Source organism: Carlito syrichta, unplaced genomic scaffold (genome assembly GCF_000164805.1).
Source record: "Carlito syrichta isolate Samal-C Ts95f unplaced genomic scaffold, Tarsius_syrichta-2.0.1 Scaffold316221, whole genome shotgun sequence".
Lineage (NCBI taxonomy): Eukaryota > Metazoa > Chordata > Mammalia > Primates > Tarsiidae > Carlito > Carlito syrichta.
Window position 1 is genome coordinate 774,000 of NW_007260317.1, and position 16,765 is coordinate 790,764.

General features: G+C 36.8%; 1 protein-coding gene across 1 annotated transcript in view; it reads right to left on the reverse strand.

Moving 5' to 3' along the window:
- Positions 1-16,765, reverse strand: part of HPSE2 (heparanase 2 (inactive)) — a 651,318-nt gene that overhangs the window by 578,397 nt on the left and 56,156 nt on the right. The window contains exon 3 of the mRNA XM_008073956.1: positions 6,519-6,680. Coding sequence (XP_008072147.1) covers positions 6,519-6,612 — 94 coding nt within the window. The 5' untranslated portion in view covers positions 6,613-6,680. The remainder of the gene's footprint in view (positions 1-6,518; positions 6,681-16,765) is intronic.

The following is a 16,765-nucleotide window of genomic DNA, read 5'->3' on the forward strand; positions in this document are numbered from 1 at the left end:
ACCAACCTTACTGCCCACCAAAAGTGGACTGGTTAAAGAAAACGTGGTACATACATACACATGATGGAGTATTACGGAGCCATAAAAAGGAACACAATCATGAACACATCACAGCAAACTGGATGGAATTGGAGACCATCATACTTAGTGATCTATCACAGAAACAAAGAACTGAAGACTGCATGTTCTCACTCCTTAAGTGGGACCTGAACATTAATCACATTAGCACAAGAGAGGGATCAGCCATTGCTGGGCACTGCTGGGGGTGGGAGGGGAGGGCACATAACAATACAAAGGGTACCTGGTCCCAAACTAGGGGAAGAGAGCACCAGTTGGAGGCCCAAACGTCACCTGCAGGTAGTGTACTTGTGTAGTTAACCCTGCTTTGTACACCACATCTCTATAATAAAATAAAACTTAAATTTAAAAAAGGAATGTATATAGCCTCTACCAAGTCTGCTCCCTTCTCTATGCATAAATCTTTGCAATAACATGGGGATGGATTATCCCATCAGTTTTCTCCTAGATCCTCCCTGTCTACTCCCACACTACCATATGATTGTAAGTCGTGTTGAGACAGAAAAATGGCATTTTTCTGGACAAAAGAGTCTCAATTCAATCTCCAGTTGCTGTCAGGACGAGGCTGCATTGGGACAGAATCGGGACATTGAAGATATTATTCCACATATCTCTAGCTCCTTCAGAGGCATTTTCCAAGAATTTTAACAAGGTGAGGATTATTCAGTATTGAATTTTAATTGGAAAGGTAGATCTAGAACTGTATATTTAACATAATTTCAATTATGTTTTAAATATATAGAAATACACATATATGTTATCTTTAGGCTAAAAGACTTTCCATTTTTTCAATGAACGTTCACTGCTTTTACAACTGGAAAGAAAAGTTAACTTCTAAGAGGTAGGTACTTCCTCAGATAAATTCAGTGACATCTGTACTTGGGTGGATTTTTTCCTAAAACAAAGAGAAGAGAAGAAGGAAGATCATCTGCCTTGTGAAATCAGCCATATGCACACAATTAAATATTTAGCAGAGTTTGGGCAACAGAATTTCCTCCAGGTTTCCTTTCTTTTAAAGCTCCTAGTTACGAGAGACAGTGATGAAATAAAAGATTAAGATAGAGAAGAAACCAGGATACTAGGACCAATGGTATTCAGACCATGGCTGACTGGTCCACAGTAAATGAGACAGAATAGTCAAACTGTGCAGTCCCTGCTGGTGGCAGGGAACAACTGGTCTGGAAAGAGCATTAGGGAAGTCTGGTACCCCAAAAGATGACCTTGTACAGTATTGTGAGTGGCAACATAAAATAGTGGTATACAGTAAACACCCAGTAAATGCTGTTGAAAATTGAATCAAGGTATTTTGAGTATTCATTCCTCCCAACCAGGAAGAAAATGGGCAGCTATAAAACCTCTTCATTACACAAATAGGCTCCTTCTCCTGATCCCTAATAAAGAAAGCTTTACCCTCCCAACCCTAAGAATCCCTGCTCTGGATAAAGACCTTGAAAACTCACTTGTATTAAACAAGACTTTGAAATGAACTCCTTAATTTTGATTCAGAAATTCTGAGCTCCAGAACCACAATCATCATTTAAGAAAGGTTGCTTATATACACATTACTTCAAAAGCACACTCAAAATCCCATCATGTGTGCCTGAATAGTTGTGACACCTACTATTTTGAGTACTTATAAAAAAATGAGGTAGTACAGAGATTTCACTTAGCTAACTTCTCAAATACATCTTTCACCATTGAGGGGGCTAGTGTATAGAGTTTTTACCTTGAAAATTTTCCCCACAAAGTTTAGAATCACAGTTTGATATACATATACATGTACGTAACCCAATCTTTAGCCCTCTAAGAGAGTCTTCTACGATGATATAGTCCATATCACTCTACAGTATGTTAATAAACATACAAAGAAATAGCATTCAATGCTGCACACTAATCACTTTTCAAGGTCAGTTTTAAACATTACAAATGCCAGGGTGGAGGGTAACCTGATATTAAATGATCTGCTGGGACAGAGTTTTGGTTGCGCTGTCTGTCCAGCCACACCCACCTAGGTTCACATTGACAGACACATGTCCTTTTCTCCCCCTACAAAGCAGAAAGCCAATGAAGCAGATGTGTCTTTGTCCCTTGACACTAATGTCAAATGTGACACTAATCTGGCAAATGAGAGAAATGAGGCTGATACAAGCATCTGGGGTAGAGTGCAAGAAATTACAGTGTATTTAATGGTACAATTTGTGAAGATGAAGATAGGTTTATAGTGCATTCAGTTAAGTACAGGAAATCAGTACAGGGGAATGAATAAAATAGGAAGGCAGGTGGATATCCCAAAACCTCAAAGACAATATTAAGTAGACTCGTTGTACTGAGAAGCTATAGGAACCACTTTGAGAGTGAAAGTAATTTATTCAACCCACTAATAAAATTAATTTTGAAGTATAATTAAAATCAACAAGTGTTGGCAGAAATTATTGTAAATTTCCACGAAAATGCCAAATCATGACACAATTGTTAAGTCACAGTACTCAAGAGAAGAATTTGAATCCACAATAATCTTTTGTGCTTGTTGGCTATTGTCACTTTATGCTTACCTAAAAATAGTCCCCTGAGCACTATACTTGGTGCTAACTGCAAGAACAATTCTTGTTTCACTGACTTGAGCACTTTTGCTCAACTGAAGTTAACAAAATGGGCCACAACAGGGAAGTGCTCGATTTATTTGCCACAGCAACACAGGAAAGTCAACTATAGAAACCCTAGTCCAGTATGGAGTCTAATGATTGAAGAAAGAGGCACAAAACCAAAAGTGGCAGCTAATCACATGACAAGAGTCCTCCTCATAAAGAAATACTGGCAAATGTCTTAAGTAGTGTCATCCACTTACAATGGCTACAGTTCAAGCTGCCTGGATTCAGAGGGTTGACTAGATGACTTTCGCAGCACAAATAAGTTTTTGGAAATTTGATTTCATTTTAGGCTCATTCACTATGCTCTACATACAATCCAGAATGCTACATGAATATTATATTCCTTGCCCTCCAGTTTGTGTTCTAAATAAAATCCTGGAAAATGTATTTCCCTACAAGGCCAAATTAACTTTTAAGTTTTTCATTTGATTATAATACAGAAAGCCACTGCACAAAAGCTCCATTTACACCTCAAAGTCAAGAAGGAGATGAGATAAAGGAAGACAAATAACTGAATCTGGATCTGTAAAAGTTACTTAATACATGTCAATTTATTCCTAAAAAGTAGCCTTCAAGTGAATCAATTCTTTATATATGTAGTAGAACATTTCCAACAAATATTTACAGCATTCTTTTATTAAGAATCATGACAGCACAAAGAAGCAAAAGATATCTGATCCCGGTTCTTTCATAAAGGTCCCTACCAAATTCTCCCTCTCACTTGTCACTCCTTGAGTGAAATGCAGTGAGAATACACTCAGGCTCAAGAAACTATAGGACAAACATACATGTCTGTGTCAGCAAGTCAGTGAAAAAAGTGCAGCACACGACTCATCACTATTTAAAATATTTCCATCACTGATGCTCTACTGGAATTACTCCATCACCTTCCCATAACATTAGAGTTTACTTTAAAAACTCCATAGGCTAGGTGAGGCTAACATTATTTCCAATATCATGTGTATTGTTCACATGAAAACATTAAGACAAGTTTACAACTGTGCAAAAATACATGAAAACAATCCACTTTTCTAAAAATATGATGTAATGAGGAATACTTCAACAAGATATATGTATTAAAGCTTATTCGTTTATGTTAGTTTCCATTAACTGGGCTATAACTAAAAATAGTAGAGATGTTTCTTCTATTATTAAATGGCGAACAGACATTCCAAGCTAGACTATCATTTGCCCTTGTCTGAGCAGTGGCTGTTTAAGAGGGACTATAAGCTGCAATGTAAAACATGAAGGTTTGCCTCTCATCTCAACAGCCGACAGTCACATCAGGTAAAGGTGAGACATCTGAGAATGAGGCTTTGCTTTGTGAAGTGGAGCTCAACAGCTATCATTTTTAACATGCTTAACTATCCGATATCTCAATCACTTAATTTTTTTCCTACTGGGATTTTTTGGTCTCATTTTTAAAATAAAGAATATACCACTAACTGACCAGAAAATAATTATTATACACTGCTACCCATAGACATGAAATTCTGTAAATAACTGGGGGAAGGGGTAGTGTATAAAAGTGATCTCTTTCTGAGATTTTAGCGGCCCAGTTTCCTCATTGCATTCCCATGTAAATACTTTCACTGCAGATATTTCAAATATTATGCCATAATTGTACAAAATAATGGAATATCACCAAGGAGAAATCCTAGAGTAGGTGTTCTGAATGTCTTGGTGAAGAAAGTCACTTCATTTGAGAGGTCTCTGCCCCTTCGACCTCACCCTCCTTACCAATATACATTCATCACCGAAAAGGGAAATATTTACAAAAGTTAGTTTAGTTATGTTTAAATATTATGTTTAGCTGTCTGGAGACCATGTCCTCGAGATTTATATACGAAATCAAGGATTGAACTTCATAACAATTAGAAAGCCACACTGTGTAAAATCAAAGACTTAGTTAAAAGAAATTAAAATAGTTTTACCATTGGTGCTAAACTGAAATGACTCCATCTCTTCCCAACACCTGGAACCAAAAACTTTTGAACTTTCCTGTAAACAAACCCAGGCACACAAAATGCTCTGTCTGCAGCAAGGTACCACCTCTGCTCAGGCATTTGGGTGAAAAATGTGGAAAATGCCTGAGGACTCTTTGAAGCAGCTTGGGAGAAGTGAGAGCAGGAAAGAGGCTCTTCTCTAGGGTAAGTTTGTTTAGTAGAAAGTAAGCAAGTTGTCAGGGTAAAAGTTGACAATGTTGATTCCAACAGTTTGAACTGCGAATAAACATCCAAAGGGATTATGTTACTGAGAATTAGAAAAGATTCCATTGAACTCAATAGAACACTTGTGTTTTCAAGGATAATATGCCTTCAAGCCACACTCTGGGTCTGAAGTTTAAAGTTAGAATTACCCTAAGCCCTTTCCATGCCACATTAAAGAACATTAGAGGGCTTGACCCTCTAATATGTGCCTAAAAATATTAGAATAAAGATGGAATAAAAATAGATTTCCTTTCCAATTTTTGAATTGGAAGTACTACACACACACACACACACACACACACACACACACACACACACACACACGGGAGACAAGAAAATTGAAGAAAAATCTATGTTCTTCCCAAACATCTAAACTTAAGCCCAGTTTCACTAACTAATTTAGGAAAATAAATGCATTGCCCATAAATACGTTTTCCCTTCTTATGACCTATCAAAGAGCAAAAACAGGGCCTAATCTTATGAAATCCATAATCCTCTTTTCTGCTCACCAAAGCCACATTTAAGTCTGGCTTTCATCTCAGGCTGTTGGGTTTTCTACCAGGTACAAAATGAAAAGTTGGAAGAGTCTTGTGTTTTTTTAAAAGCAAAACAATTTGGTTGCCACTCAGCAATTCCTGGTGACATGCCAGGAAGCCTGTTAATAAAGCTAAAAATTTTTTTCCTAACTTAGAGTTTACAAAAATAAGTGTGACATGTTCATAGCCTGTCAGTCAATCCATCTTTTTTTCATTTTTAAAATATTTGTAAATAAGAGGAAACAAATACTTTTGATTTTTTAAAGTGTATTTGGATCAATATAATGCAGGTCTGCCTTGCATGATCTTAAGAAAACAGAGGTAACTTGGAATACTCTTCTCAGTTCATCTCAAGTCCTTAATGCTTCTCACACGGGAGTCTGCAATCATAATCTTTACCAAAGCCTGAGAAAGGCAGGCAACTCATATGCTCTTTACCAGCAAAGTTTGCAGGCAACCCTGCAAAACATTGTTTCTCCTCGCAGCTCTGACATATATTCACTCTCCTCCAAGAATCAAGGATGTGAGAGAGTATGGCTCACAGAGTCCTCATAGACTCTTTGCTCTTAAAAAGAAAGTCAAATTCCCCAGATATTTTCCATCTCCACCAAGAGAAGAACATTCTCAGTTCTGCCTGAGGATCATTATCTCTTTTATATTTCATCTTTTTATTAGCTGGGTTCATAGAAAGGACATACACAGAAAGAGGAAAATAGATGCTTCTTAAAAGACACCAAATTTAGTAATTCTCTCAAATCTACTGGCACACATCTAGAAAGTCATATTTGTACAACACAGCATTAGGTTTTCATTGGTTCTGTCTTTTGAGAAGAAAACACATGAATCGCTCATAACTTCAAGCCAAAATACATCTGTAAACTATGAGAAATATTTGTTATAGAAAGACAAGTCATCACAATTAAAAAGCAAGAGAAGTGGGTGGGGAGAGACAGACATGAGCTCATCTGGATGCCACTCTACTGTCCCCCAAGCATCAAGTTGCCAACTGAACACTGTAAGGTTTCCGCCAACTCCCATAGCCTTACCTGTTAATACGAGATTACTGTAAGTGTTGGAGAATTGCTCCTTTAGAAGAACCAGATGCATCTGAGTTGCCTTCTCTCTTTGGAGCTCCAGCATAACATCAGGGTGCTGGGCAATCTTGCAGCCTTTCTGTTTATCTAAGGCAACATCACTTCGAACAATGTCTACAAAAAGAAAGAAAGAAGGCAGGCAGCAAAAACAAAACAAAAAAACAATACACACATCAAAGTCTTGTTTCACCCACAATGACAGAATTTATAAACTACCAGCATTTTCATCAGACTGCAGAGATGCAGAAGTAACAAACCAGAAGGATTTCTCCAGCTTCATGAGATGTCTTATAAGTTTCTCTGATCATTTCCAAATTCCTTGGAGGAGATCTCTGTTTCTTAGGTCACTATGATCTCATTTGAGATTCTCACTCCTCCATTCTCCACCCAAGCTCATCTCCAGGACTCATTTACCTCCTGGGGCCTTTTTTAAACTTCTTATTACCATTTTCCTTGGGGAAAAATAATGTAATTGAATACTAGAGGCTATGAAGATCATTTCCTCTGCCTCATGCCACAAGAACAGATGATGGCGCCAATGTGTGTATTCGGGATACTTTACCTATTTTTAAATTTACCTCCCAGCCAGCCCACTCAACTCAAGTTAGGGCTGCCACTATATGGGTTACCTGCTCAAGGTTTCCCCTGCTATTTTACATGTACCGAAAGGAAAATAGCTTCATTGTGACTCAGCAATCACTCTTTCAACCTGGAAATACTTTTGTGAGTCACTGAAGAGACCAGAGGAGATCTAAAGTCACTTTGCAGATCTGCCTCTTACCCAATTCTTTACCCATTTGTGGCAGGTGAGTGTTTAGACTTCAGCATGACTTTCACTCAAAACAGAAGTATTCTCTGGGAAATAACTTCCAAAGAAACACTCATATAGGATGATTTGTAACTAGCAGGAAGCTCTCATGCCCTAAAGTTATTCATTAATTTTTTTACAAATTAAAACATATTTCAGCTGATTATCATAGAAACAAATGAAATGATACCATCAGCAGAAGTCTGGATAGCAACTCTAGAAACGTTCAAGTTTTGCAAACAGAAGAGCTTTAGGAGAAGGAGCTAAAAAATAAACTGCTCTACCACTTTTGACACCAATGACTTTGGAAGAGAAAAAAATAATCTCCATGTTAATGGTCCCAACAGGAAAGAGTTGGCTCTTTAAGCAATGCTCAATGACACCTAAGAGAAAATAGGGCATGTAGCATGGAGGGTGGAGCATTGTTCTGGACAAGTAGTCTTTTCCTTTAGATACCTACAAGAAAAGACATAAATGAAAACCCACGATTATGATGGCTGGGATACAAAAAGTTAGCCTAAAAAGATAGGCCAGATGTGAAAATGATCCTCACTAATTCTTAGATGAAAACAGGAATGCTGACTAGATGAAATACAATATTTATGCCTAAACATATTTACAAATTTCTATAATATGGACAACTCATTTAACATAAATAATTAATCTCACAGATTTTCTGAGACTTAAATGCCAAATCAGAATAAATTCGTTCAAGCATATATTCTAGTCTCTAAGACTATCCAACAGAAGGCAAGAGGAATAATTAATACAGCTTGTAGTTATTTGAATTGCATTCTATAAAACGTTTAAGTTATATTGTCTCTCTAAATTCTTCCAACAATCCTATCAACTTATGTGGCAGACTCTGTAGACTAGCTGACCCAAGCCCTAAACTCAATCCCTTCTCCCTTCTTCCTTGTCTTTATCTGTTATGGAGACTGAAAAGCTACACTATACAATTTTCCTTACAGCAAAAGTTCTGGTTGATGAGCTACAGGCAGATTCCAAAGGGAGACTTCCCTTGCCAACTTGAAAGTCAGAGCACACTAAGAGAAAATAAGTTTATCCCTTCAGCCTTTTACTACTTCCTGTTCTATGTGTCTCAAGCATAGGCATGAGGCCCAGAGTAGAGTAGCCATTTTGTGATGAGTCAAGAAGCAAGAGGGCAAAGGTTTACACACTAAGAATGTTGAACAGAAAACTGAAAAGAGTTTAAGCCCCTAATATCTGTATTGGCTATCATTCCTGTGCTACATTGCATATCTCTTGATGTCTTCTTATGCGAAACAAATCCACTATGTATATATAAGCCACCTACAGTTGGTCACCTATTTTTTTTAACCTAACCTACTTTTATATCTTGAGTAACAAACAACAACATTATTATCTCTATCTTATATATGAGGAAACTGAGGTCCACAAAGCTTAAGTGACCTGCACAAACTCACACAGCCTGGTCAGTTCCCGACGCAGGGATTTTCAAAGCCAAGTCCAATACCCTTTCCCAAAGTTAATCCTCTATGGAAACTCATGAGCTTAATAGTAGAATTATATCACACAATAAAAGTAGGAACTAAAAAGAAAAACAATGATGCCGCTACAGTGGTATATCATAGACTGTCCATGCAAAAAAGAAATACGGATGATTCTCAGTAGAGATTATAACATTTTGTGCCAAAACATATTATAAAAAAAGAGTATTAACTATCCTGATATCTTCTGGCAGTTGCCTAATTTGAAGAGTAGAACAAGTACAAAACTCTATTTCCTATCAAATAAATGCATTGTTCAGAATTCAACCAAAGCAATAAATATAGCTGATATTCTAAACATTATGCCAACCAGAATCTTAAAATAAAGTGGCCATATTATCTTTATACTAATAACAGTAATAAAAGAAGACTATAAACATGGCCAAACATTTGTCCAAAATCTTAGAAAAGTACATTTCAAAGACATTGGGAGAGGAATAGATATGCTATATAGATTATTTATTTAACTCTAGTCTGTTCAAAATTATATGAATGACCAGATAAACAAAAAGCAAAGATACGTATCAAAGATATACATGGTTATATATCTAGAAGAGGAGTTAACATCATAGATGATAGACTCACTATTCAAAATTATCCTGGCAATCCAGAAATTTGGGCTGAAAGCACCCCAAATCCTGCATTTATACTGAAAATTAATTACTGAGATAAGATGAGAATGAGAATGCCAGACCAGACAGAAGCTCATATGTTTAAGATATTTGGTAGATTTTAGTTGAATACAAACTTAATGTAAGTCAGTGCTACAATATTGCTGCCAAAAAGATTAATGAAATCTTAGTCTCAACTAATAGAACCAGAACATCCAGAATATAGGAGGCAACACAGTTATACTGCACTCCATGCCAGCCAAGTGTAGCATGGTGAAGAATTTGGAGTCAAGTAGATCTTAGTTCAAATTCTGGCTTGTCCCTGAACAGCGCCAGCCACCAGAAACTCAATGCTTGCTGATGGCTGCTCTCTAGATGGCCTGGAAGGGTGTGGGTCCCAAGGGCAAACTCCATGGTGACAGACAGTTACTGACTGGGGAAGACTGCCATGAGAATACCTGAGGTCCTGAGGCCAGCTTCACTTTGATATTCGGAATGCAGACCACCTGAGGCTAAGACTGAAGAGCAGTGGGATTTGTTGCCATAGCAACCTCTCATTGGCACAACAGCACTACCCCAGTAGCTGGCAATTCCCTTCCAATCCCTACTGGAGTAGTCAACAGTGCACACAAGTAGGGAGCTTGAGCTCTTCCCTGCTCCCCACACTGCCACCCCAAAGGGCTCAAAACAGACAATTTGGGTAATCCCCACAGCCCTGCCCACCATCTAGATTGGCTGGGTACTTCCTTGGAGCAACACAGGCCAGGCAGAAAACCCACAGCCACCATCACAGCTCTCTCTCTCTCTCTCTCTCTCTCTCTCTCTCTCTCTCTCCAGCAAAGCCCATTACATCTGATATAATACTTCAGATCTGAGGAAGGTCTGATCCAAGACCCCAGCTAACACCACTATACAAGTGACCCTGGTCACTCAGGATGCCTTGAACCAGTGGAATTACCCAGCACAGGACCGCCACACCTGGCAACTGAAAAACTCACCACACCAAAGTTATATATAACCAAGGGAACCCTACAGTGCCTATGCCAGCCCCTACCAATCTTAAACAAGAAGAAACAGCCTATCCAAATGAGAAAAAAACAGAAATAATTCTGCAATACAAAAAAACAGAGTTCTTCAATATCCCCAAAAGACCACACTAACTCTTCAGCAATGACTAACCAAAATGAAATCATTGAAATTCCAGAGACAGAATTCAAAAGGTTGATTATAAAAACCACCCAATGAAATTCAGGAGGAAGTTGAAAACCAACATTAGGACATGAATGAAAAATTCTCCAAAGAGAAAGACCCCTTAAAAAAAAAAGCTGAAAATTGTAAAATGAAAGACTAATTCAGGGAAATACAAAATGCAGCAGAAAGCTTTAACAATAGACTAGAACAAGTAGAAGAAAGGATCTCAGAACTTGATGTCAAGGCTTCTGAATTAACCCAAACAGAAATAACAAAAAAAAAAGAATCAAGGAAACAGAACAAAGTCTCCAAGAAATGTGAGATTATGTAAAATGTCTAAACCTAAGAATCATAAATGCTCCTGAGGAAAAAAAGAAAACAACAGGTTAAGAAAACCTATTTGAGGGAAAAATAGAGGAAAACTTCCCTGGCCTTACCAGAGATTTAAACAATCAGATACAAGAGGCCCAAAGAACCCCCAGAAGATTCATTACAAAAAAGGTCATTCTTAAAGCATATAATTATCAAGTGATGCAAAGTTAATGTGAGGAAAAGAATTTTAAGAGCAGTGAGACAAAAGCATTAAATAGCTTACAAAGGCAAAGCCATCAGACTAACAGCAGACTTCTCAGAAGAAACCCTATAAAACAGAAGGGATTGAGGCCCCATATTCAATATCCTCAAACAGAAAAACAGACAGCCAAGGATCTTGTACTAAGTTTCATAAATGAAGGAGAAATGAAGGCTTTCTCAGACAAGAAAACACTGAGGAAATTTGTTACCACTACACTGGCTCTACAAGAATTACTCAAAGGAGTTCTAAATATTGGAACAAAATATCAAAATATCCCAGAAGAAAAACACTGGAAATCATAAGACTCACAAGGCTTATAGAATACCAACACAATAGAGAAAAATAAATAAATAAAAAAGCAACCAGATAATAAACAGCATGATGAACAGAATAGTACTTTACATTATCATTATTAACCATGAGCATAAATTGTCTCAATGCCCCACCAAAAAGATATAGACTGATAGAATGGATAAAAGAAACACAACTCAAATATCTGCTGCCTTAAAAATATCCACTTAGCACACAAAGCTCCTACACACTAAAGGTAAAGGAGTAGGGAAAAATATTCCATGCAACTGGAAACCAAAAACAAGCAGAAGTAGCCATCCTCATGTCAGATAAAATAGACTTTAAGTTATCAACAGTATAAAAGGAAAAGATGATTATTATATAATGACAAAGGGATCAATCCAACAAGAAAACATAACAATTTATAATATATATGCACCTAACTTTATAAAATGCCTCACTTTATGAATGCCCAACTTTATAAAACAAATTATATAAGAACTAAAGAAAGAGACAGACAGTAATACAATAATAGCAATAGACAGATCATCAAGACAAAAAGTCAACAAAGAAACATCGGAGTTAAACAGGACCCTAGAGCAAATAGAACTAAAAGACATATACAGAACAGCCCACCCCAAAACTAAAGAATATACATTTTCCTCATCAGCACATGGAACATTATCTAAGATAGACCATATGATAGGCTACAAATCAAGTCTCAATAAATTTTAAAAACTGAAATCATATACAGCACCTTCTCAGAACACAATGGAATAAAACTAGAAATTAACTCAAAGAAGAACACAAAAAACCAAACAAAAACATGAAAGTTAATCTGTTCCCAAATGATTGTTGGGTCAACAATGAAATCAAGTTAAAAATTTTAAAATTCCTCAAAACAAATGACAACAATGAAACAGTTATCAAAACCTCTGGGACACAGTCAAAGCTGTGCTCAGAGGACAATTTATAACACTTAAGGCCTACATTACTAAGACTGAACAATTGCACATCAACAACCTAATGTCACACTTTAAGGAACTAGAAGAATGTGAACAAACCAAACCCAAAGCTAACAAAGGAAAAAAAAAAGATTAGAGCAGAACTATATAAGATTAAAATTTAAAAAAAACAATACAAAGGATCAATGAAACAAAAAGACAGTTCTTAAAAAAAATGAACAAAGTTGATAGATCACTAGTTAATTAAGAAACAAAGAGAGAAGATTCAAATCAGCTCAATCAGAAATAAAAAAACAGAGACATTAAAACTGATCTCATGGAAATGCAAAAGATCATCTGAGATTATTATGAACACTTCTGTGCAAACAATCTAGACAATCTAGAGGAAATGGTTACATTCTTGGAAACATACAACCCCCCAACCTTGAATCAGAAAGCAATATGAACCCTGAATAGACCAATAATGAGTAGCAAGATTGAAACAGTAATATACACCAATAGCAGAAAAAATGAAGACTCAAGGTCAGAAGACTTTAGCTAATTTAAAGCTAATCATGAAATTGTAGACTAAAATTTTTAAATTCTGTGCCTTGGTTTTTCTCCTGGTCTACCAAACTGGGAAATTGATGGTCTGGATGGTCTCTAAACCTCTTCTCCCCCCTGCTAGCTGTTCCCCTCATGCTGATATTTTGTTGTTATGTAATCAAAGTAATTCCAAATTTGGGTCCAAATATGAAGCTAACCATATTCCTCTCCCCATCTCCCCCTGTGATTCTTACCCTGGTAATATACTTCAAGGATGTCAAAGACCCAACATATACCTTGAGGGAGACAAGAAGAACAGAGCATCTTGCACCAAGGTTGATGTCCTAGAATCAAGTTATTGTTTATAATTACTTCTGGACATGGCATCATGGAAGTGTTTTTATTTTTTATCTTTTTTCTTTCTTCCACATCTTTTCCATGAGTTTACCAAATAATAACCCATAGTTGTGGTAGCCTAAGTGTACAGCTCTGATTGAAACAAGTAAGACACTGGCAGACCAGCCAAACATTTCAACGGGAAGATCCTGGCACTCAGGGGGACATAAAATGAGCTATATAAGCTTTCCACACAACCTTGGCTGACTAGCAGGCTATGTATGCATGCAGGGGGAGACCCAAGATGACAGGAGGAAATAAAAGATAAGGAAGACTTGAAATTTACCACTAACTGAATATATTTATCAATTCACACAGAAATCCATCAGTAGAAAGTAGAAATCAAATTGCTTGAAACAACTTCTGAACAATCACTGGCTGATCACAAAGCTGTACAGACTGAGAGGTAAATTGCAGAAAGACATGCTAAAAAATATTTTTAAAGAATTTTAAAAACTCTAAGGAGAAATCATTTGTAGCACAGGAGAAAATGAATAAGTCCAAAAATGTACTAAAAAATTTAAAAGCAAAACAACAATTCTCAAGGGGAAAAATATCACAGATTAACTGCAATATAGCTAAAATGTCCAATTTCCAATAAAACATTACAATTCATGCAAAAACTGCACAGTTGAGGAAAAAACAGTCAACAGAACTACCTGTATAGGCTCAGCAGAAAAAAACTTCAAAGATATAAATATACTTCACAAATTAAAAAGAAACCACATTTAAAGAATTAAAGAAAATGTGACAATGACTCAGTAAATAGAGGAACAAGGTAAAGAAATAGAAACATTTTTTTTAAAAAAAAAAGAACCAAATGAATATTCTAAAGTTGAAAAGTAGAGTAACTGAAATGAAAAATGACTAGATGGGCTTAACAGCAGATTTGAGAGAGTGGGGAAAAGAATCAGAGAACTCAAAGACAGATGACTAGAGATTATCTAACCTGAAAAACAGAGAAAAAAGATAAAGAAAACATAAACAGAGATTCAGAGAAGTACAGAACAATATGAAGCAACCAACATCGGCATAATAGGCGATCTCAAAGGCAAGGAGAAGAGACAAAGGCAGAAATTATTTTATGAAAAAATGACCAAAAACATCCCAAATTTGATGAAAATCATTAATCCACAGATTCAAGAAGTATATACAAACCCCAAGCAGTGTCATCACAAAGAAATCCACATCTAGACACATTACAGTAAAACTGTTAAAAGTCCAAGATAAAAACAATCTTAAAAGTAGAGAGAGAAAAAAAAACTTAGCTCATAAAGGGGATCAACAATACAATTAATGGCTGACTTCCAATTTTTTTTTTTAAATCAATATTTTTTATTATGGTTTTGTGGGGTACAGTTAAGGGTTAGGTGTACAATTACATTTCATTCAGGCACCCTGTTGATAAGAGGTGTTTCCCCATCCCCAGACAGATATTTGCTACTGTTAATCCCATCCCCCTCCCCCCCATAGTTTCCCAGTACCGTCAGTCATTTTCTTATAGTATTACATTGGATGTTCAAGGTCCATTATATGAGTGAGAATGTGTGATACTTGGATCTTTGTTTCTGTGAGAGGTCACTCAGTATTATAGACTTTAGTTCCATCCAGGTTGCTGTGAAATTCATGATTTTGTTCTTTTTTATGGCTGCGTAGTATTCCATCGTGTATATGTACCACATTTTTTTAATCCAGTCCTCTTTTGATGGGCAGCATGGTTGTTTCCAGGTTCTTGCTATTGTGAACAACGCTGTGATAAATATACGTGTGCAGGTATCTTTTTTATACAAACAACCCCATTATAAAATGGGCAAAAGATATGAACAGACACTTCACAAAAGAAGACATCCAAACAGCCAACAAACACATGAAGAAATGCTCAACCTCACTAATCATCAGGGAGATGCAAATCAAAACCACACTGAGATACCACCTAACTCCAGTGAGAATGCCAATTATCAACAACTCAAAAAATAACAGCTGCTGGAGAGGGTGTGGTGAAAAGGGAACACTTCTACACTGTTGGTGGGAGTGTAAACTAGTGCAACCTCTGTGGAAAGCAGTGTGGTGATTCCTAAAAGCTCTAAAAATCGACCTTCCATATGACCCCGCAATCCCCCTACTGGGAATATACCCTGAAGACCTCAAATCACTCTGACTTCCAATTTTAAACAATGGAGACCAGAAAGCTATAGTGGCATATTGAAAGTACTGAAAGAAACAATGAAACCCAATCTCCAAAAATAATTAGCCAGGAGTAGCAGCGCACACCTGTAGTTTCAGCTACAGGATGCTGAAACAGGAGTATTGCTTGAACCCAAGAGGATGAGGCTACAGTGAGCCATGATGACACCGCTGCACTCCAGCTTGGACAGCAGAGCTAGATCCTGTCTCAAAAGAAAAGAAAGAGAATGAGAGAGACAGTGCTAAAGTAAAAAATATGACAACCAAGATTTCTATACCAGCAAAACTGTCATCCAGAAATAAAGACAAAAGAAAGTCATTTCTATATTTTTAAAAAATAGTAAGAGTTTGTTGCTAGCAGACTCATAATACAAGAAACACCAAAGGAAGTCCTTCAGACTGAAAGGGAATTATATCAGGTAATACTCAAATACATGGGAAGAAATGAAATATACTAGAAATGGTAACTACATAGGTAAATACAAGAACAGTTCTCTTTTATACTCTTAATTTCTTTAAAACACATAAGGTTATATAAAGAAGAAAATATGCTGTAAGTATACCATATATAACATAAATGTAATACACAGAACAAAATTTGTTTTTTTTTTTTTTGAGTTGGAGTTTCACTGTCACCCAGACTGGAGTGCAGTGGCACGCTCCCGGCCACCACAGCCTCGACCTGCTGGGCTCCAGCGATCCTTCCGCCTCAGCCTTCCAAGTAGCTGGTACTACAGGCACGCTACCATGCCCGGCTAATTTTTTGATTTATTGTAGAGATGAGGTCTCACCAAGTTGCCCAGGTCTCAAACCCACAGGCTCAGGCAATCCACTCACCTCAGCCTCCCAAAGCGTGGGATTACAGGCTGAGCCACTGAGCCCGGCTACACAGAACAAAATCAACACAAGAAAAAGGTTAGAGAAAGGAGATACATTTGAGTAAAGTTACTATAATTTATAAAAATTAAGTTAGCATTAATCTGAATTTGACTGCAATAAATTAAGATGTATAGTATAATTCCTGCAGCAGCCACTAAGAAAATAACAGAACATTACAGTGTGAAAATCAACAGAGTAATTTACTGAGTAATTTTTCAATCTAATTAATTTGTTCAACATAAA